We start from the raw sequence: 23,681 nt of genomic DNA on the forward strand, positions 1-23,681 counted from the left end.
CCCTTCTGTCTCTCTCTCTCTCTGTCTCCTCCCCTTCTGTCACTCTATCTGTCTCTCTCTCAGTCTCTCTCTCTGTCTCCTCCCCTTCTGTCTCTCTGTCTGTCTCCCTTGCTGTCTCGCAGAGACGCAGGTGCAGGGCTGTCACTGTGGAAGTGAGAGTGGGGGGAAAGGGAATTGAAAGGTCAGCGCACAAAACTACAGGATGGGCACTCTGCATCAGGAGCATAACACAAACATTTCCTTTTTAATATGCAGGGACCAGTTTGCTTCAAATCATAGACATTAACCAGGTCCTAACTTGCATGTTTTTGGGTAGATGTTTAAGATTGGTTTAAAAAAACAACCTTTACTTATCTGATTGCCTGACATTTGTTTGTCCCTCTCTCTCTGTCTCAGTCTCCCTCTGAACTCAGTTAAATTCAGTAAATGTAAGGGTTTAAAGGTTGTCTCAGCGATGTTGGGTGACGTCACTTCTGTTGGTATTTGACGTGAGATCCCTCCCTTCCGTGTTTCGTGCATCCAGTAAAAACTTTCATGGACGCATCGCAAAACCCTTGTCGGTGATTGGCTGGAATACTATTTATTTCGGTTTTGAGTGGTTGGTAGTACCATTTTGTTTTTGGGTACGATCTTGGAGCATAGGCTGCCTACAGAGACACGTTTTTTTGAAGGCCTGCTTATGGGTTGGGAAGCTAGCGGATGGTGAGGAAAGATCAGATGAATGTGATAATTTATGTTTCGGCCTAGAATCGCTGATATAACCTTTAATTTAGAAAATTCATACCTTAAAGGCCGAATGAAAACCATAAAAATAACACAATAATATAAGCTAGTCCCTCTGTTTTGCGCTATCACTACAACTCTATCTATATATATTTATGTATTCACCTCTTTCTTACATTGTGTGTGAATTTAATGTTATTCTATGGCCTATGGTTCCATTTTGTCACTGTGTATATCAGTAAGATTGTGTGGGTGTTTCTCCTTTGGCCCCTGCTGACAGGTGTGTCGGTATAAGTTAAAGAAATGGGCCAACAGTGAAATCTAGGTCTGAATATCCCCAAAGCAAAGCCACACGCCTTCCACAACCAGACACATCACCTTATACAATCACACTTCACAGGGTGAGAGAGAGAGAGAGAGAGAGAGAGAGAGAGAGAGAGAGAGAGAGAGAGAGAGAGAGAGAGAGAGAGAGAGAGAGAGAGAGAGAGAGAGAGAGAGAGAGAGAGAGAGAGAGAGAGAGAGAGAGAGAGAGAGAGAGAGAGAGGGGGGGAGGGGGAGGGAGAGGGAGAGGGAGAGGGAGGGAGGGGGAGATGAGTGAAAGACTGCAGCGAAAACAAATCAAGCGGCGCAGAGCATGCTGCTGTTGTCCTGCTGTTGACAGTAAGGGGTTTCTGCATGTGTGTGTATGTCTGCGTGCACTGTTTGCTGTGCACAGTATGGTCTTGTCCAGTCAGCTTGGGGCGCTCTGATTGGCAGGGCCAGCTCAGTGGGTTCATGGACCCACCCCAGTTTTAAACATGCAGGGAACGCTGTTGTCGTGGCTGGTCTTGGAAAGTGGTTAACATGGGAGTGAAGGGTCAACTCTCTGCTGCGTGTCTCCCAGGCAGGGGGGGGCTTATCCTTCTCTTCGTCACCCTCTGAGATTGAAGAGGTATGTAAACAAACTGTACTGCAGACTGAGGGGCGAGGCTGCACGCTTATAAACTTAACCTATTAGCTGAGTCTGGCTGGCTTGGTGGGTGGCATTTATTTTTAAGGTGTGTGTGTGTGTGTGTGTGTGTGTGTGTGTGTGTGTGTGTGTGTGTGTGTGTGTGTGTGCGTGTGCGTGTGCGTGCACATACGTAAAGCCTGGAATCTGCCCTTTGACCTCAGGAATCTCCCTATTGATGGATCTCTCTTTACATCTCTTTTCCTGGCTGCCCTTGACCCTTCTCTCTGCGCACACACACACACACACGAGCAAACACAGTGTATCTCAGCGGGCCTGGGCTGCCATGACCTTGCTCCGTGTGGATCAGTGTGTCTGCAGCATTTCAACGGGGCCTCCTTGAGTTACATGGCTGCCAGGCCGGAATTCAACGCAACAAACGCAAAAACAAACCTCAGCATGCGATCCCTGGAAACGCCTGCGTGGCCGCATGCAGGACATGAGAATCCTCCCCCTTATCCTTTCACTCGCAAGCAGAATAAGATCTCTGCTTGTTTTTCTCTTTGCATGTCTCGTTCTCCTTCCGTGATCTTGGAAATGAGGAGAACACGTTTTGTTTTTTAGGGGGCCCTGACTGCTGCTGTGATGCATCAGTCTCTTCCTCCTTGGCCTCATCCCCCCCCCCCCCCCCCCCCCCCCACACACTTCCTTGTGGCTGACAAGCCCTCCCCCCCACACCCCTCAAACCACAAAGACAATGACATTCACTCGGATACCCTCCAACCCTCATGCCTGTTATCCTCTCTCTCTCTCTCTCTCTCTCTCTCTCTCTCTCTCTCTCTCTCTCTCTCTCTCTCTCTCTCTCCTGTTTTCTCCCCCACACACTTCAAAGTGCACTAATCTCCACCATCAATAATGGTGGAGATCCTGCCTGCCTACCCACAATGCACCACTGCCTCCGCTCTACCCCACCTCCTCACTCCACGGCGGCGGCCCTCCCACCCCGACGCCTCGTCCCTGCCCAGTCAGCCACGCACGAGTGGGCCGACCTTGGCGCTGTCAGGGCACCTTATCTGCACCACGCAGAACCTATGTAGACGTCCGGAATTGGGGGCAGCGTACCCTAAAGACCCCAGGATCCCTCCCCGTGTTCTGCTGCAGGGACCACGGCCCCCTGAGGAACCCATGGCTAGGCGGCCACATCTTGGTTTTGTTGCCCTTTATAGCCATCTGAAACGATGTTAATACCTTTTGTCCGACGCTCGACTGCTTTTAGAACAAGATTGCCACATTATGAAAGCTGTTTGGTGAGACGATGTAAAGAGTTGTAAAGAGGGAGCAGAAGAAAGCATGATTTTTGCTCCTTCTCCACCAATCCCTCTGCCGTTGAGAACTCACACAACTGGGATTGAAAGGCAACATGGCTTCCCAAATTCAGAGTAGATACCCTGTCAGGTCAGAAAGGTCTATCCAAATTCTTAGTTGTCTCAGATGGAGGCAGGCGCAGTCCACAGCAGACACATGTTCTTGCTACAAAGCAGCTCACTATTTGCTGTCGGATGGCTTCGGCATTTCTAACAAAGGACACACAAATGATAGCTCTTCAATCTAACATACAGCTCTTCTGAGTCACACGAGTCAAACTTTCGATCAATTCAACACTTTCTTCAACAATCTGTCTGACTCATCATGCTTCTGGAGGCGGGGATCTGTAAGCACGTTATTGACAAACACAAAAACTCGATCAGTGTCAGTGAGTTGTAAAAAACAATCTGTGAAGGGTTCAAATCAAAACTGCTAGATTGGCCACTGTAGAAATGCACTCTTTAAAATCCCCTTCTGAAAGCTTCATCCACCCAAGAATGGAGTTTCGCCCGTAGAATATCTCCCAACGAAACAGGGAACAAGTCATCTCCCCTTAATAGTTGGCTAAAACATAGTTTGGCTGCTGGCTGTGCTGGGTGTGTTTGGCGTAGCTCCACAGTGTTGGTGTGGTTTCTGTGGGTTTGGATGCAGAGTGCCCACCAGGTGGGATGTGTGATTTATGGTCTGTTGACGGCTATGGAGTTAGCTGTATTAATCCATTTCCCAGCCAATAAAATGGGGTTGTTTACACTCGGGAGGGTCGTCTGGGCTCATCCCGTGTTTGCCAGTTCAACGGTGATGGGAATCCCGCAGAGATACACCCTCCTTTCACTGAGACAAGGTGACCCCCATCCCTTCTCCTTACAACTACCTTCCTTTCCCACAATTCTCGGAAACATCTGTTTCTCCCGTTGAAGGAAAAGACCTCTAACACAGCGCTCTCATCTTACACCTTTCCACAGATTGACAGGTCCCGCTCCAAATTGCTTTTGTTTCCCAGGTGTGTGTGCGGGTGTCAGTGTGCTGGAGAGCGTTCGACTCACACGGCAGTATTAGCCCGAGATATCAGGTAGCAATTACCGTTGGAAATACTATATGTCGCTTATGAACAGTTTTGGGAGGTGTGTCCTTCGGGGAGGTCTGTGTGTGTGTGGGGGGAGGTCTGTCTCTGTGTGTGTGTGTGTGTGTGTGTGTGGGGTGGGGGGGGGGGGGTCTCAGGTGCAAGAAAGGTTTTTTGTTCCCTCTAGAAGGGTGGGGGGATCAGGGACCCCACTCAGCCATATTGGGGCCACATTACTGCTCCCATTCCCCGTGACAGGGTCCGAGATGGGATGTGTGGTGACATGGGAGGTGTGTGTGTGTGTGTGTGTGTGTGTGTGTGTGTGTGTGTGTGTGTGTGTGTGTGTGTGTGTGTGTGTGTGTGTGTGTGTGTGTGTGTGCTCGTGTGTGTGTGTATACTCGTGTGCGTGTCCATGTGTGTGTCTGTGTGTGTGTGTGTGTCTGCCCGTAGGTGTATGTGTCTGTGTGCCCGCGCGTGTGTGCATTCAATGGGAACAGGAAGTCAGGCTGTGGTGCGTACATACACCTCAAAGCGGCCAGTGATGTGAGAGCGCTGGAGAAATCAGATAGCGATGCTGTAGAGGACAAAGACGTTGACTTTCCACCACCTTGCCTGGGCTGCTCGCTTCCTCAGTATGTACGGACGAGATACAGCTGCAGTATTTCACTGCCCTCCGGTGCCTTAAGATCCACCCTGTGTGTTTCACTATTTCTCCAAGCAAGATAGGGTTTGTCTATGTGTCTGTGTGTTATTGCACATCTGTGTGTGTGTGTGTGTGTGTGTGTGTGTGTGTGTGTGTGTGTGTGTGTGTGTGTGTGTGTGTGTGTGTGTGTGTGTGTGTGTGTGTGTGTGTGTGTGTGTGTGTTGTGTTTATGAGTGTGTATGTGCACGAGTCTGTATCAGTATGCACATTTGTGATAATGTCTTTATTGTTGTGTGTAGGCCTGCGTGCTTGGGCCTGTGTTTGCATGTGTGCGTGTGTTTATGTACATGGCATGTTTCCAAAGCCCATAACCGCCGCAGTCAGGGTATGGCATCCAGAATATGGCAGCAAGGGTAAAGCAGACAAGGTATCAGCCAAGGTATATCAGCTAAGGTATAGCAGCCAAGATATACTAACCAGTCTACAGCAGCCAAGGTATAGCAGCCAGGACATAACAGCCAAGGTATAGCAGCCAGGGTATAGCGTCCAAGGTACAGCAGGCAGGTTATAGCAGCCAGGGTATAGCGGCCACCCAGGGTATAGCGTCCAAGGTATAGCAGGCAGGTTATAGCAGCCAGGGTATAGCGTCCAAGGTATAGCAGGCAGGTTATAGCAGCCAGGGTATAGCAGCCACCCAGGGTATCAGCCAGGCTATAGCAGCCTTGTTTTGGCATTGCTCACCCGTGATGTACGCCCGCAGTCCCCAAGGCATAACCGATGTCGTGCTGGCGTTGCCGCGGCGATGATGAAGGGGACGGCTGGTGTTTGACTGCGGTGAGCGATGGTGTTTGTGTGGGCCGGTAATTAAGATAGCACCCCCCCCCCCCCCCCTCCCGCAGCCCCCCAGGGTGCACCAAGGTGAGGGCGAGAGGACGGCTAATTTCTATCACCACATCTCCCCGGGAATGAGATGTGTTTGTGTTTGTCTGTGTGTGTGTGTGTGTGTGTCCATGTGTGCGTAAAGCGTGTGCGTGTGTGCATAAAACATGTGAGAGAGCGAGAAGAAATGGGTGAGTGTGTGTACGTGGGGATTTGTGAGTCTATTACGCTTTGTTTTGTTTGCCACACACATATCACGTTTGGACACTCTTGATACACAGGCACATATTCTCATTTAGACTCTGTCACATAAACACACACACACACACACACACACTTGTTCATCACCCCCCTCATCATCATGCTTGGCCGTGGGGTCTTGGATGTGTACGCCCGTAGCTCAGTGTAATTACATTTTTCCTTCGTCCTTGATGGAGCGATAACGGGATCCCCCTCTGCTTCCTTTGTATTTTTGTCACAACAATACAAAGTCCATGAGTCGCCGATGGAGCGAAATGTCCTCAATTGCGATTTGTCCAAATACTAAATTGTGCCTGGAAATTTATTTTTGTTTGTTTGTTTGGTTCAAGTGTTATGATGAGTGATCTATAATTCAGATGGGGATGATGGAACAAACAACTGCATCCACTTGTCCAGCAGTGAATGCTGTGCCACATATTTTCACTTCTCTTACTGAAGACAATCACTACATAAACGATCATTTTAAATCAATATTCATAAAAGACAAGAATGAATTCCCTTACCCTTTTCGGGTAAGGGAATTCATATCTCTTGTTTAACAATTCCTTCTGCTTTGCACTCAAGCATAGCCACAACCACACCAAGATGTTCAGTCGTCTGCACCTAAAAAGCCACAACTATTTTTGTCAGTATTAAACTGGGGTTTAAAATTCCACTTTAATGATGCTGTGGGGATCTCTTCGTTGAAGTTAGATAACGAGGATAAACGTCAAACAATGGCAAGCCATCATCACTGCTGCGCTTAGAACCCAAGAAAAGCCTCAAACGATCGAAAAAGAATGTTATCAGCTTAATGGACAGGCTTTGTCTGGTCGAATCCTTTGACAAGAGTGTTTGTCAGAGTTGCCGACTTGCGACGCCGATGCACTACTGCTCTCTGCTGGCGGCTTCCGTTACTACATCGACTGTCTCCCTATTCAATCATGCATGCTGCAGTAATCGGTCAACTCAATTATTCTCCATTACATGTCCATATAGCTTGGTCTCTTGCCCACTCCCATCTCCTTGTTTCAACCACTATTTATTTCCCTCCCGCACAGTTTGGTTTGTTACTGTTGACTGATCACACTGTGCCAGGCAATTTTTGGTCGGTTCTTCTGCGTAAGCATCTTTTTTTTCTGCTCCGCAAAACCCCACCACAGGCAATTCATGTGACTGCACATTGGCTTTTTATTATTTATTGTAACTCTACCCCCCCACCCCCCACCCCAAAAAAAAAAAAAACATGTTCCTGAGACCTTCAGACACTCACAAGACAAGAACACCCAGACCTTGTCGTCCTCGTGATTTATTTCATAACCAGCCGATCTCTTTCTCTCACCCACACTCGTGCTTCCTCTTTCCGTTCGTCTCCCCCCTCAGTTTGTTCGATGTGTGTTTTTTCCTCTTGTATATTTAATGTAACCCAGCTGCTCACAGCGGTAGGGCCGCCAACACGAGAACAGACACACTAGAAAAAGAGGACGTTCGATTTTGCAACTTCAGGATGAGAAGGCTGGAAATCTGGAAGCCATAAGCGGTCGGAGTTGTGAAACATAATTTGATAGGCATGACCGCCGCTCTGTGGTCCACGGCTGGAACCCCTATGAGCTGTGTGTTGCTGATATCAGTGCCTGTGCCCATGAGCAGATGACTGGGTGATGGGAAGTGTGTGTCTTGGTCTCTTTTTCCACAACAACCTTTGTTGCGGAAAAAGCCTGTCAGGACCCAAACAGACAAAGTAATATCGGTCGTGTGTTGTCACAGAATAAAAGTCAAACCCTGACCTTGCTCCTCAATAACCGTGGATGATTGTTTGGGTTCGGGAGAACAACCGTGAGCGAGTTAATCTAGCGCTGTGTTGTTGTTCCTCTGCTCTCAGGTCCTGGGAACCCCCTCAGAGGACATCTGGCCAGGGGTCCACTCCCTGCCTCACTTCAAACCAGGTGATTTGACACACACGCACGCACGCACGCACGCACGCAGGCAGGCAGGCAGGCAGGCAGGCAGGCAGGCAGGCAGGCAGACAGGCAGACAGGCAGGCAGGCAGGCAGGCAGGCAGACAGGCAGACAGACAGACACGCAGACAGGCAGACAGACAGACAGGCAGACAGACACGCAGACAGACAGACAGACACGCAGACAGACACGCAGACAGACAGACAGACAGACACGCAGACACGCACACAGACAGACAGACAGACAGACAGACACGCACACAGACAGACAGACAGACAGACAGACACGCACACAGACAGACAGACAGACAGACAGACACGCACACAGACAGACAGACAGACAGACACGCACACAGACAGACAGACAGACAGACACGCACACAGACAGACAGACAGACCGACACGCACACAGACAGACAGACAGACAGACACGCACACAGACAGACAGACAGACAGACACGCACACAGACACGCACACAGAAATATGCAGACACACAGGCACATAATCACACAGGTACACGCACGCACACAGCAACACAAATACACACAGACACACAGAGCTGTGCACAAACTCCCCGGCCCCTGGCCAGCAAGTGCAGGGGTAAATGGGGGGAACGTAGCCAGGGGCTATGAGGTCTCTCTAGCAGCCAGCCGGTCTAAAGTTTCCCCGTATCTCCTGTGCTGCTGGGAGCTCTGCTGGGCCTGCCAGCCCCTCTGACAGGCAGCCAGAGCGGACCCTATGGGAGCTCATTAGTCCTCCGGTTCAATTAATTCAGATGTGTACTCTTTAATGTGTGAAGGAAACGCACCAAACCGAAGGGAGGGGGGGTGCAGAGGAGTTTATAGAGTGTGGAGACTAGAGTACACCGCGGTATGGAAATGAAGAGCGGGGGGGGGGTGACAGAGGTAGGGAAGGGGATGCAGGGAGGGGGAGGGAGGTAGTGAAGGGAATGAGAGGGAGGAAGAGGGAGGGAGGTAATGGAGGGGGAGGGAGGTTATGAAGGGGATGGGAGGGAGGGTGAAGGAGGTAGTGAAGGGAATGAGAGGGAGGGAGGTTATGAAGGGAATGAGAGGGAGGAAGAGGGAGGGAGGTTATGAAGGGAATGAGAGGGAGGAAGAGGGAGGGAGGTTATGAAGGGGATGGGAGGGAGGGTGAAGGAGGTTATGAACGGGAGGGGGAGGGATCTTATGAAGGGGAGGGAAGGGAGGGTGAGGGAGGTAATGAAGGAAGGGGGAGGGGGGTTATGTACGGGAGGGTGGGGGGGAGGGAGAGGGAGGTTATGAAGGGGAGGGAGGTAATGAAAGGGGATAAGAGGGAGGGTGAGTGAGGTAAGGAAGGGGATGGGAGGGAGGGAGATAGTGAAGGGGAGGGGGAGGGAGATAGTGAAGGGGAGGGAGGGAGATAGTGAAGGGGAGGGGGAGGGAGATAGTGAGGGGGAGGGGGAGGGAGATAGTGAAGGGGAGGGGGAGGGAGATAGTGAAGGGGAGGGAGGGAGATAGTGAAGGGGAGGGGGAGGGAGATAGTGAGGGGAGGGGGAGGGAGATAGTGAAGGGGAGGGGGAGGGAGTTAGGGAATGGGTTGGGAGGAAGGGAGGGAGGAGGAGGGAGATAGTGAGGGGGAGGGAAATGGGGGAGGGAGATAGTGAGGGGGAGGGAGGGAGGGGATGGGAGGGAGGGAGGGAGGGTGAGGGAGGGAGGTAATGAAGGGGGAGAGGGGTTGAGGGAGGTAATGAAGGGAGGGGGGAGGGATGGTGAGGGAGGTAATGGAGGGGGAGGGAGGGGGAGGTAGTGAAGGGGCTGGGAGGGAGGTAATGAAGGGGGAGGGAGGGAGGGGGAGGGAGGTAATGAAGAGGGAGGGAGGGAGGGTGAGGGAGGTAATGAAGAGGGAGGGAGGGAGGGGGAGGGAGGTAATGAAGGGGGAGGGAGGGAGGGTGAGGGAGGTAATGAAGGGGGAGGGAGGGAGAGGGGGCGTTCAGTTGGGGGCTGATCAATGCAGTCTGAGGGTATGAAGGGTGCGGTGTGCTGTCAGGACAACATGTGACAAACCACCCATCTCTTGTGACCAATTTAGAGAGGCACTGGTGTGACAGAGAGACACACACACACACACACACACACACACACACACACACACACACACACACACACACACACACACACACACACACACACAATTAGTATCACTTCCTGCCGCCCTGACTGCTGTTCCCCTCACACAGTGTGTTGGACAGCTGTGCGCTTGATGATCTCACACAGACACAAACACTCACACACACACACACTTCACACAGACCTCAAACCTGTTCATCCGGTGCCTGCTGTTATCAAGGCTATCAATCCTCACAACCTGACATCAGAAACAAAAAGATCAACGAGTACTCACACAGGAAGAACTCGTAGGACAAAACCATTATTTTGTTTTACTTTCTATGTGGTTTATTGAAACAACAACTTTCAACTTGAAAGGATTTCATTTTCACTGTAGGCTACATGTCTTCAAAGTCATGGTATTGGCATGACCAATACCATGAGAGCATGAGAGTGAGAGAGACAACTGCTTCAGCTGCATTTACAGACACACAGCAGCAGGTGGCAGTGTTGCCCCATTCTTTGTTCATGCTTTGCTTTTTGTGTGTTTAGGAAGAACCGTTTGTCCCTGAAATGAAGGGATGCGCAAATATTTTCTCTTGTATGACATATTTTAATATTTCAATGATGATTAATTGCATTTTCACACAATCACTGCTGACACATCCAAACTCAAACTCCGATTGAGTATGGTCTGAGTTATTTCCTAAATCTTTCAGAAAAATTGTTATGAAAGAAGTTCAAGGCTGCCCTATCGAGGCAAATACGTCTCTTCTAGACATATCATAGTGTTCTCTCTCACTCTCGCTCTCGCTCTCCATTTTTCCCATGCTCTTCCTTTACTCTCTTCCCAAACAGTCCCCCAAGCCAGAGCCTCCTGGCTCCTGTCAGACCCCGGAGTCTGCGACAGGGTTCTATAGAGTAGGCTGAGCAGAGGCCTAACTGACCAGTCGATGGCTAAACGACGACCTGTCTGTCTGGCTGCCACACTGAAAGTTGGAGACTTCACACTAATTTGCATGCATGCATGCCGAGCCGGGGGTGGGGGGTGGGGGTGGGGGGGGATGGTCGAGGAAGGCATCTGTAAGAAATACCAAGCCAAACTCGCGAAGCCCAGCAAACAGGTCCGGAAGCGTGCATGTTGTGACGTTGAAGGCCGAGACCTGTTCATGTCGAACACATACAGCATACATGCGTAAACATCGTGAGGAAATCCAACGCTCCCGGGGACGGGAGGTTCCAAGAGGCGCTGAGTGGCGCTTCGATATTTTGAGAAGCGTTGACAGTTTGGACCGTTCTCTGCCAGCTGGCACTGAACGCTGGCGGCGTTCTGAGCACCTCCTTAAGTATAGGTTCATCCTGGGTGCAAGGAGCCACGCATACCTGTACAGGACGAGGTCGATCTCCTAGGTTGCACTCGGCCTGTTTTGTAAGGTCCATTGATCTCGAATATGCTTGTGTGTCTTCCTGTGTTCACAGACCGCTTTACAGTTTACAGCGCTAAGAAGCTCAGACAAGCATGGAATAAGTAAGTAGAAGCAGACGAGTGTTCATTCATTCATATGTTACCATGTAATGTGTGTTTGTGCGTGTGGGTGGGTGGGTGGGTGGGGGTCTGTTTGTGTCTCCACTTTTGCATCGTCTGTGCATGAATGAGCACATTACGTATCAAATTACTTTTTTTATAAATGAGTTTATTCCTCTGTTATTAATGCACAGGTTTGTGTGTATGTGTATATATAATCCCCTCTGACACCACTCTTTAGTATGCTCCATGTAGACCGTAACCAATCATCTGTGAGGAGTCTAACTGACATTCAGGACAGAGACAGTTAATCCTGAACAATTTCCTCTTGCGTTATTATAAACAGACACACACACAAACACACACTCCCAAACAAAGACTTGTCACTTTCTCTGTGGTCACCCCTTCCCTCTTTCTTGGAAGACAACAAAATATGTCTCCGTCCCAAGCAGCAGCATCACTCTAAACAGTAATCCAGTTCAGTCTGGATTGTGGTGTTCGGGCATCACCGTGGTGATGTGTGGGGGGGGGGGGGCTTGGCCAGACTCTAGCCTCACTTTGAGTTCGGGCCCAGATGGTAGAAAAGGGCATGGAGTCATGATCCGGGATTTCATCCAGATGTTTGCCGAACCCACAGAGAATCAGCCCTCTGGCACACATCTGGAGCAGCAGACGCACATGAATTTGATTTTTTATTAGTTTTGGGGGGGGTTGTTGTATCAACACTACCAACAAAATATTGTGCAGTGTACGATTGAACATGATGTGTGTACCTGCAAGAAAAGTGTTTGGGGAGAACTACTCTGTTTCAAACACTACAACTGCTCTTTCTTTCATTCATTCCTTAATTCATGAACTTATAGACAGAAATAAGCCAAGTGCTGTATTCTATGCATGTGAATGTCCCGACATCAATGCATTTCTTTGTCTGTTGTAGATTCAGCTGATTTACTTTTGGAAGCATTCTCACTGGCAGTAAACTCGTCTGAATTAACTTTACCGACCAACAGACAGACAGACAAACAGGCCCACAGACATACATACAGAATCAAAGCCAGCCAGACAGAGACTAAACCAGACAGGCATTGACACACTTGTCCTTTTTATATACTTTGAACTCTTCAGCACGCACACACACACACACACACACACACGAACACACACATACACACACACACACACACACACACACGAACACAAACACAAACACAAACACAAACACAAACACAAACACAAACACAAACACACACACACACACACACACACACACACACACAGGCCAGTGATCCTGCTCACACAAGCTTCCAGCCAACCCCAACAGGACCACCGCCTCCCATGGTGTCCGCCTGCTACCATGTACTCGGGCGTCCAGCCCCTCTCTGGCCTAGCTCCGCTCCACCAGGAAGTAAATCTGTGTGCCGCCTATTTATGAACACACCTCGCCAAGGCAAGCTGAGGAATGTCTCTTCCCTTGACCTCCTTGTATGGTTGGCCAGGGAGCTATAAAAATAAGCCTGATATGTATCACACCAGTGTTCCTTCAGCACCGAGGCCCTTGATGAAAGGCTGGCATCCTTTATGCTGCCGTTGAAGAGCAAGATGTGTGTTCGGACACGTCGACAAGGCCTGACTTGGGCGGACAGGACTTCACGGTTTGCTAGCCCCGGTGAGCGTAGCTGAAACGATCAACTGTTGACAGCAATAAAGGCGTTCTCTCCCCCCTCCCCCCGGGAGAGGAAATTGGTCCGTTCCTTGCTGCTTTCGGACCCATCATCCTGAGATTTTTAATAGCAGGAATAGTTATCTGACAATTACGGGGGTGGAGGAGGTGGAGTGTGAAGCGTGTTGGACAGCGATGGCAGAGAGGAATGCACCCCTACATCAACACCTGTCTGAAGCGTCTCCAGCACATCACCACCAGCTCCTTATCGTCCCGTTTGGCTAACGCTAGGAGTCATTTATTACACATTCCTGGTTGAGTATTTCACACAAAAGTCCTCGCATGACTCAAGTAGGTTCCCCGTCAGAAACTCAAGTTGCACCCCCTACTCACACTGTACATGGCTCACATATTGGCAGAGGCAATTTTTATTATTTTTATTATGCAGAGCAGCTCCAGCGAAGGATGGCGCTGTGAAGATGAGAGAGAGGCCCTGATGGACTTCATTAGCTTCATCCCTGCATCTCCTCGCTCTGCCTAGTCCTCCTAGACTCACTCTCTCTCTCTCTCTCTCTCTCTCTCTCTCTCTCTCTCTCTCTCTCTCTCTCTCTCTCTCTCTCTCTCTCTCTCTCTCTCTCTCTCTCTCTCTCTCTCTCTCTCTCTCTCTCTCTCTCTCTCTCTCTCTCTCTCTCTCTCTCACCCAGTCTCTCTCTCTCTCTCTCTCACCCAGTCTCTCTCTCTCACCCAGTCTCTCTCTCTCTCAAATTCAAATTCAAAAGTCATGCATTGGCATGACTGTTGTGGTAAACCAAACAGTGTTGCCAAAGCATGACAGTATTACAATTGTTACGTATAATACCAAAATAGAACGTCCAAACAATATGTACATATAACAACCTTAAATGAATGTAATGAAAAGCTACATAAAACACATTATAGGTTACTAATAATCATTAAAATAAAGCATAAAAAAGTGAGTGGGGCTCTATCCCGTCGGGGTGGGAGGTGCAGTGAGAGCGAGCAGCCTCGAGAAGCCACAGCATGGGGCGGGCTGGGAAGTAGAAGAGGAAGAGGGGCTTAGGATGACATCATGATTATTTAATGCGACCCAGGCCGACATCAACGGACAGGGTGTTGCAGTTGGGGTTTTTATATCCTTTTTTGTGTGGCCGAGTTCATGCGCTCTCTTCCATGGTGCCTCTTTCAGGAGGATCCTGAAAGACGCCAAACACACATGTGCACAAACAGGTCTGCAAGGGTCCGTCATAAAGCCCTAAAGTGGAGAGGAGGATAGGACCTCCCTCATTCGTAGCCTTCTTAATTCAGCCCTGCACTCTGAAATATTAATTGTGTGTGTGTTGGGGGGGGGGGATCTTTTGTGTGGGTGCACAATTGGAGTGTATGTATATGTGTGCGTTGGTCGAAGTGGTGTCGTCGTGAGCTGAGACAGTTCCTTTTCACCAAAACCATTTAAGTACACAAACCCAACATTGAGTTGTGTTGTAATGTTAAGGTAAAAAACAGGAATGGAAAGACTGGGGATAACATAAATGGGGTAATGTTTCGTGAAGAATAATGTTTGTATTGTAGAAGGGCACCAAATTATCTTGTTGCCCGTATTTGACTGTTGGAGTTGGAGTCAGGTGTTATTAACCTCCTGTGTGTGTGTGTGTGTGTGTGTGTGTGTGTGTGTGTGTGTGTGTGTGTGTGTGTGTGTGTGTGTGTGTGTGTGTGTGTGTGTGTGTGTGTGTGTGTGTGTGTGTGTGTGTGTGTGTGTGTGTCACAGGCTGGGCTACGTGGACCATGCAGAGGAGCTAGCGTCCAGGTTCCTCCAGTGCTTCCCAAAGAACCGCATCTCAGCGCAGGCAGCTCTGAACCACGAGTACTTCAGCCACCTACCGCCACGGATCTGGGAGCTGCAGGACAGTAAGTACCCCTCGCTCTCTCACTCTCTCTCTCTTGTTCTCTCTCTTTCACTTCATTTTTCACTTTCTCCCTCTCCCCTCTTGCTCTGGTCGCATAGGATTAGTGTCATACCCCCTCCAGTGTCGTGACTGTACATTATCCAAGAGAGGGAGATAAACAAGGAGAGAGAGAGAGAGAGAGAGAGAAAGAGATAGAGAGAGAGAGAAAGGGAGATGGAGAGCGAAGCAGAGAGAGAAAGAGAAAAGGGGAGAGGGAGAGAGAAGCAGAGAGAGGTAAACAGAGAGAGGGAGAGAGAAGCAGTGAGAGAGTGATCAAGAGTGAGAGGGAGAGAGAAGCAGAGGGAGAGTGATCAAGAGTGAGAGGGAGAGAGAAGCAGAGGGAGAGAGAGCGAGATAAACAGAGAGAGGGAGAGAGAAGCAGAGAGCGGTCAACAGGGAGAGAGAAGCAGAGAGAGAGATAAATAGGGAATGGGAGAGAGAAGCAGAGGGAGAGAGAAACAGAGAGAGGGAGAGAGAAGCGGAGAAAGATCAACAGGGAGAGGGAGAGAGAAGCAGAGAGAGAGATAAAAAGGGAAAGGGCAAAAGAAGCAGAGCGAGATAAAAAGGGAGAGGTAGAGAGAGAAAATGGGAGAGGAGAGGGAAGAAAGAGAGGAAAATGGTCCATTAGCAGAAGAGATAATAGAGATGTGACCATTGTCAACGGATCCTGCTGTACTGCATGCAGTCAGGGGCCCAAGAGTTAGTCAGAGACACACTTCATGTGACATGTTATTGGACAAATCGTGTGTGTGTTGACACAATTATCCATAAATCCCTTAAAATCCCTAATAAAACAGCTTTTGGGGGGCCCTGTTCGTCGGTGGAACCAAAGCTAACACTAACACGGCCAACAACGCCAACAGAAGGATCCCACAGACGACCAGTTTCAAAATACACACACACACAGTCCTTTTTTTTCCTTCCTCTTTTTTTAATTCCCGAGATTAGGATATTCCGGCAGCGTTATTAATCCTGTTATCAGCACCCAGCAGGTTGTTATGCAGAAGATGGCGGTCACTGGGGAAGAGATGCCTGGCTTTGATTTGTCTTCCTCCTCACGTTCTCTTTCACCCATCGCTTTCGCGTTTTCTCATTTTGACACACACACACACACACTCTCACATGCCACACACACACACACACGCACACACACAGACTAATACAGACACGTACACAGAGACACACAGACTCTCAAGCAGAAAGAGCTGAATGCAGTGCAGCCAACGTCAAAGCAACAGAAGAGATTCACAGACTGGAATGTTAGTGATTTAAAGTTCCTCTCCCACATAACTGAGGATATCTGGGGATTAATTGCAAGATTTATTGCAGAACGGTTATTTTTTTCATTTGAGAATAGAACGGGACAATGTGTCCAAGGTTTGCGGTGATGCTATAGCCGCTAAGGGCAGAGGGGGGTATGATTATTATGAATATGCAGCAGTAAGAAGAAATCACCATGGCTAATTACGCTAGCCTTTTCCATTGCGCAGCCTTAAGCCCAGGTTTTTTATATAGAATCGCATCAGTCACATTACGTCAGTTAAGTCTTTCAACAGCATCACGACAGTTACGTCTTTTACCAAAGGATCACATCAGTAAAGTCTTTAAACAGAATCACATCAGTACAGTCTTTTGATATAGCATTATGTCAGTAAAGCATTTTAGCATAGCATCACGTCATTTAAGTCTTTTAACAGAGAATTACGTCACTAAAGTCTTTTAACAGAGAATTATGTCAGTAAAGTATTTTAACAGAGCATCACGTCAATAAAGTATTTTAAAGGAGACGTATTATGGCGTTTTCACAACAAGTAAACATAGTATTTGAGTTCCAGAAAACATGGTTTTGAAGCTGTTAGCTGGAAATAGCTTTTAGGAAAAATAATCTCGCCTGCCGCTATTCCCCTCTGTTTCAGTCCCTTCAGGATGCGCTGTTTCTGGTGTCTGTAGCTTTAATGCAAATGAGCTGCTGCCCATTGACCAATGAACTGTCTGGGGAACTGGGAGTGGGGAAGTGGGAGGTAATATTCAACTGCGCCCCCTTCCTACGTATGAGGGGGCGCCGAAACTGACTCGCTCTTTTGGTAACTGTAGGCGGGGCACTTCAGAAATGCATATCTCACTCAGATAATCATGTACAGACTTTTTTCAAAGTTTGTACGCGTGTGGGAGCCCCAGAGACCCAAAAGAACAACCCAAATCCCAGGAAAAGTGTTGTTTCATAATCTGTCCCCTTTAACACAGCATCACGTCAGTAAAGTATTTTAACGGATCAATAAAGTCTCACGTCAGTTAAGTCTAAGTCAGTAAAGATTTAGCAGGAAACTCACAGCTATAATGATGTGGAACAATGGTGTGTGCACCTACTCAGCTGGCAGTAAACCCACACTCCTCCGTAACGTGCAAATGCTGTGCCACCATGAAATACACTATACATAAAAATGATGGCCGCAAATATCTCTTTCATTTTATCCCCTATAGTCAAATAAGGGCGTGTGCTGCCTGCTGGCTCAATGTTAATGGGATTGTCCCAGTGTTTTACGGATTTCCGCTCAATACAAAAGTCGCGGCAGATTAGTGAGGAACAAAAGAAGAATTACGGCTATAATGAAGCCCCCGAAAGGGAAGAGACGAAGGAGAGAAGGGGCTGGACGGGAGGGAGATGGGCCTTGGATGTGATGGGGGGGGGGGGATGATTCCAGTTTGACTGAAATAGAGAAATCTAAGCTGAATTTGAAAACCAGTAGTGACCTTGAGGAAACCTGGTTGAATCTCAGCGTCTGTAAGTAGGGACCGGGCCACCAGACTGAGTGTTGATGCAGGAACTCTTCGTGATCTTCAGCTAGCGCACCAAATCATTTATCAATCGACAAGATCAGAGCTATTAGTCAATAGCTAATCAACTTATTATATTCACTCAGCTAAGTAGTGATCCTATAGAGTAGATCATCAACCAACCCTATCTCCACTCCTCCCACAGTGTCTACCATCTTCACGGTGGCGGGGGTGAAGCTACAGACTGAGTCCGGGGACAGCATACAGGTCTGCGCCAGGAGGAACAGCCAGGGCAAGGACTCCACCTCGGGCAGTAAGCACTGACCAGAGACCAGCTTCCCGGTGTACCGCTCGCCAGGTGGGTCAGAGCAAATATCCCTGATCCCTGATCCAGCACGAACACACTCACAAACACACACGCACCACGGCCCAGAAATGCACACCATCTTGCACACACACATACACACACTCACGTGAATACACGCATGCACACACACACACACACACGCACGCACGCACGCACGCACGCACACACGCACGCACGCACGCACACACACACGCGCGCACACAACATGACCCAGACTTCCACACAATCCTGCAGACACAAACACATGTGTATGCATACACACACACCATGAGCAGTACATATCATCTATTTCTTTTTTATGCGTACCTTGTGCTACTACCTTGTACTTTTTACTTACTATTTTTATGTTGTGTGTATATTTAGGTGCTACTACAATATTGTTGTACACTGTAAAATAACAATAAAAGGATATTCTATTATATTCTATGCACTCACATACACACCCGCGCGCCCATTCACACACACACACACACACACACACACACACACACACACACACACACACACACACACACACACACACACACACACATCCCCCCACCCAGACACACACCCATGGCAGCAAATGACACAGACACACCTACAAAGGGCTTTCAGTTTAAGTCCTCACACCTCTATAAGTCCCAAATCATAAAGGATCTTTATCTCTATTTACCCCATAGTCCTTCCCACTACACCACCCAACTGCACCCCACCCTGCCGCCCCCAACCCCCAGCCAGTCTCCCACACTCAGTCCCCGTCCCACAATGAGTCTCCAATATCAGCTGGCTGGGCAGCAGTAAGCCGTCTATCTCCTCCTGTCCTAGAGAGGGTGGTTCTCCGCCCTTTCCCGTGTGGGTGTGTAATGATAGGCTGGAGGCGCCCAGGCGAGAGGAGAAGTGTTGGCCCCTAATGACGGGGTACGGCGAGGTGATACAAGGGGCCCCCCCATACACAGGGAGCCACACCACTCTCCAGATTACAACTGCAATCACCAGGAGCAGGTGCAGGGTGAAGAGTCCTCTGCCATGTCTCCTTCTTCTACTCACACACACACACACACACACACACACACACACACACACACACACACACACACACACACACACACACACACACACACACACACACACACACACACACACACACACACCCTTACACATACTAATACACACACAACCACACACAAACAAACAAATACATACACACACACCCACTCTCTCACACTCGCTGACGCTCTCTCTCACACTTACTTACTAAGTACCTTACTCACCCATTCTCTCTTTCATATTTGCTCACTCACACACACAAACACGGATTGTCTAATCCAAGAAGCTAAGTGGCTAGAAATTCTGTGTTCTGGTTTCCACACTAGTTTCCTCTCCGTCTTTCTGTCAAGTCGGTCCAACATCCCATCAACTTAATTTAATTCAATCTTATCTGATGCGTGTGCACTCCAGTCTATGGCTCAGTGTGTGTGTGTGTGTGTGTGTGTGTGTGTGTGTGTGTGTGTGTGTGTGTGTGTGTGTGTGTGTGTGTGTGTGTGTGTGTGTGTGTGTGTGTGTGTGTGTGTGTGTTTATGTGTGAGCCTGCGTGCGTGTGTTGAGTGGAAGTAGACCCACTGGGAGAACAGTGTCTCTCTCTACCACCGCATTCACATGGAAATGACACGTCTTTGTCTCCAACTCTAGCAAGCTCTGACAGCCTGAGAACTGCACTGATAGGGTCCTAATCCCCACACTCACGTAACACACACACACACACGCACGCACGCACGCACGCACGCGCGCGCACACACACCCACACATAACAGGCTCCGACATGCAGCAGCGAGATGTGAGCGAATCTGGAGATAGTTGTTTGTAAAAGTTGGAGATGCATATTAGCTGGATTATTTTAACAATGTACAGATTTTACTGGTTCATTTGTGTGTGTGTGTGTGTGTGTGTGTGTGTGTGTGTGTGTGTGTGTGTGTGTGTGTGTGTGTGTGTGTGTGTGTGTGTGTGTGTGTGTGTCAGTCAGCTTAATGTCATGTTAGCTGCTGTCATATGGCTTGGACATCATCGCCATTGTCAGTCAGGCCTGTGACAAGAAACCCTGTTTAATACCACCATGGCTGATGATCTCATACCATAAATAAAGTAATATTTCTCTACAGTTTTAAGCAGCAGCACTGTAATGGATTCCTATCAGCGCATATAATTACCAGCAATGGCGGTTCTGAATAAGGCATTCAGTAAGACAGAAGCCTGCAGAAAGGAGAGTGTGGAGCGATTCAGAGCTATGTGAGGGGTGGTGCAGAGCAGAAGTAAGGAGGAGAAGTGCATAGCGGGGTGAAGAGTGATGCAGAGCGGGGTGAGGAGAGTTGAGGAGAAGGGTGAGACGATCATCTCTTTGGGGTTGTTGTTGTTTGCGTGAGCGCTGTATTATTCATAGCAGGGAGCCAGGCAGGGCTACTTCAGACAGACAGATTGAGAGACGAAAGAGGCCAAAGAAAAGTCTCTCTCTCTCTCTCTCTCTCTCTCTCTCTCTCTCTCTCTCTCTCTCTCTCTCTCTCTCTCTCTCTCTCTCTCTCTCTCTCTCTCTCTCTCTCTCTCTCTCTCTCTCTCTCTCTCTCTCTTACTAAGTGTGCGGTGAGGGTTGATGTGTGTTGGCGGGGGGGGGGGGGGGGGGGGGGAGTCCCAGTAGGGCCTTCTTTGTGCCAGCTGTAAGGCCCTTTGAGGAAGACAGGTGTGCACAAGCAAAACAGCGAAGACCCGGCTGAGGAAGAGGAGAAGGAGTCTCCTTCGACCTTACATTGGCGGTCACCACCATGACTAAAAAGCCAGCAGAGAGAGAGGGAATGATTGAGTTGCTTTTTGGGGAGGGGGGCGGGGGCGGTTGGAGGCACAGACAGAAAAATACATATTTCTGAGCCAGTGTGTGTTTATTTATTTATCAATTTATTTTACAGTAGTGTGATGCAATGGTCGATGTTTATTCATGACTGTACATTATTCAGGCGATCCTGTTGATGCAAACAGATGCCCTAACAAGGCAATGCAACACACAGTAGCTGGCCAGAGTACAACTGTGTTACAGACTGAATATCAACACTAGCCACTCAGGCTGTGCCATGGGGAGGCCCAATATACGTCTCTATCTGCCTGGGGTTATTCATCAAACAAAACAATTATTTACAATTGATTTTATTTGTTGGATGCACAGAATGTAAGCATTTTGTTGTAGTTTCAATCAAAAAACGTAATCCGCCATGAAGCTTTGCTTAGCGCAGAAAGCTACATCCCACTTCAAAGCCCTTTCATGTCTACGTTCTTTAACGCTGTGTGAAACCATGTTGTAGACTTTGTAAGCGTCCATTTTACATTCTAAAGGTTTAAAGAACAAGTACAAAGAAGCACAATTATAGCTTGCGAGGAAACTCTTTCTTGTCCCGCGCTGTGAACCAGAGTGAATAAGAAGTCAGTGCAAGTGCAGAGAAGAGAGGACACCTTCAGTTTTTAGTGCACAACTGTTGTCGCTGTAGTCGGGGTAAAACCAAAGATCCCTTGCTCTGTACAACTTGGACATGCATAAGATTCCATGGCAATACCTTTCATAAAGTCATAAAGCAAAATGCATCCTGCCAATGGTCCTATTATCTGAATGATTGTGACCTTGGAAAACATTTCTATCATTGTATTTATCAGCTTCAATAGCTAACCTAATTTACATTGTGTGTGACCGTAAATGCCCTCACGAAGGTTCATAAGGCAATTGTCATGTGTCACGCGTCTATTACAGAGTGCGGGAATTGCACGTCCACACTGATGTTGCGGCCAAACGATTTATTCAGCATAACAATGTTGCCATTAGTACACACCTCTGGCGCTGGCTCCCAGGACCTGCTGTCGTCCCGTTGGCTTGGCAGCGCAGAAGGTTAGCCCCGCCTTCTCCCAAGGCGTCTGTGGCGGTCAGCCATTGTGGATCAGCAAAAGGACATTCTGGCCCACGGGCATCGCAGTGTCACTTTGAAGATAACAGCCACAGGCAGAAACAGTAGAGCCCAGCGTTTACCCAAGCCAGGCATTTACCTAGGACTAAGCACTTACTAGCTAACACACAAGCACACACACGCACAAGCACACACACGCACAAGCACACACACACGCACACACGCTCCCCTCTTCTCACACACATAGCCTAAAGGCATTATGCCAGTGCCTTTCCAAAATGTTGACTTTCAAAGTAAGTCAAGAGGCCAAAATAGAGAGGAGCAACATTCAAAGTAAAATATAAAAAAAATTGAAAGTCTGCCTTCTTTACTAAGTCTATAGTACAGAAATAGAAAGTGAAATGCGTCAATTTGTGCGGTCCAACAAAATGACCCATCAGAGTGTTGGTTGTTTTTTTCAGGTGGAGGACAAAGTGCTTTAAAGCGCCATCCTGCTGTGAGCCTGAAGGCTGTGGAGGAGGCGTGGGATAATGAAAAGGGAAGCAGAGACGGATAACCGTAGGCACTGCCTTGAGAATTGGAAAGTCCTTGGCAAAAAAAATGATCTAGCTTTAACCTTCCAGGCACCAGTGGCCCTGGCCCCTCCCTGGGCTGCTCCTCTCTTCCCCTCTCCCATTGTTGTGAAGCAGCATTTTCAAGTTTAAGTTGAAATATAGATATTTTTAGCTATAAATAATCCCGGTAAAAAAATCATTCCACTCCAAAACATTTCTTTGCCGTCTCACAAGCTCTCTGCACTAACGCTCCGGGCCCTAAAGGATGGGTTCAGCAGATGTTTCAAACTTGCAGACAAACTTGTTTTGCCGCAAAGTTTCCTGTTTCCCGTAAGTCAGCAATTCAAAATGTGTTGATCCGAGGGAAATCCTCTGAATGACTTGATAACGTGTTTTGGGAATGACACATCATCCTTCTCGGGGTGGTTGTCTACACACAGACCATCGTTGGGTTAAAGTGAGGAGTGGAATGGCCAGAATGGAAGGACTCTGAGATCTCAGAGTGCAGGTTAATGTACACTGCGTTCTCTTTGTTTCACCCTGCTTCTCTTCCCATCACTCTGTATTCGCTCCTTTTCTGTGCAAGACTCTGTCTCGCCCCGGCTCTTTGTGAATACAGAAGAGAAGCTGGATTCCTCTACGGGTCAGAGTGATGGACAGGTAGCTGCATTCGATCGGATGAGCGTCTCTCTCTCTCTCTCTCTCTCTCTCTCTCTCTCGCTCTCTCGCTCTCGCTCATGTTCTCCATCTCTCTTGAGGACCAGTGCTGTGTAGTTAACGAGAAGAGGAATGAGAAGATGGAATTAGTGGGGAAGAAACTGCAGCATGTAAATAAGGAGGTTGCAGGGAGAGAGAGAGAGAGAGAGTGGGGTGGGGGGGTAGGGAGAGAATGCCTGATGCGGTTTCTCTCTCGCTCTCTCTCACTCTCTCTCTCTTTATCCCTCTCTCATGCTATAGCTTGTTAGTGAGGCTCAGCAGGATACCAGGCAAGTAAAGTAAAGTGAGGGAGAGAGAGAGGGAGGGAGAGATAGAGAAGGT

The 23,681-nt window shown here is 48.6% G+C and overlaps 1 protein-coding gene across 3 annotated transcripts in view; it reads left to right on the forward strand.

The window, feature by feature from the left end:
* The window catches only part of cdk14 (cyclin dependent kinase 14), a 102,437-nt gene that overhangs the window by 57,606 nt on the left and 21,150 nt on the right, over positions 1–23,681 (forward strand). For all 3 annotated transcript variants that reach the window (XM_030371007.1, XM_030371008.1, XM_030371009.1), the window contains 4 exons: positions 7,721–7,784; positions 11,364–11,412; positions 14,856–14,995; positions 18,014–18,166. In XM_030371007.1, coding sequence (XP_030226867.1) covers positions 7,721–7,784; positions 11,364–11,412; positions 14,856–14,995; positions 18,014–18,132 — 372 coding nt within the window. In that variant the 3' untranslated portion in view covers positions 18,133–18,166. The remainder of the gene's footprint in view (positions 1–7,720; positions 7,785–11,363; positions 11,413–14,855; positions 14,996–18,013; positions 18,167–23,681) is intronic.

The sequence above is a fragment of the Gadus morhua genome, chromosome 11 (assembly GCF_902167405.1).
Source record: "Gadus morhua chromosome 11, gadMor3.0, whole genome shotgun sequence".
In the NCBI taxonomy this organism is placed as follows: domain Eukaryota; kingdom Metazoa; phylum Chordata; class Actinopteri; order Gadiformes; family Gadidae; genus Gadus; species Gadus morhua.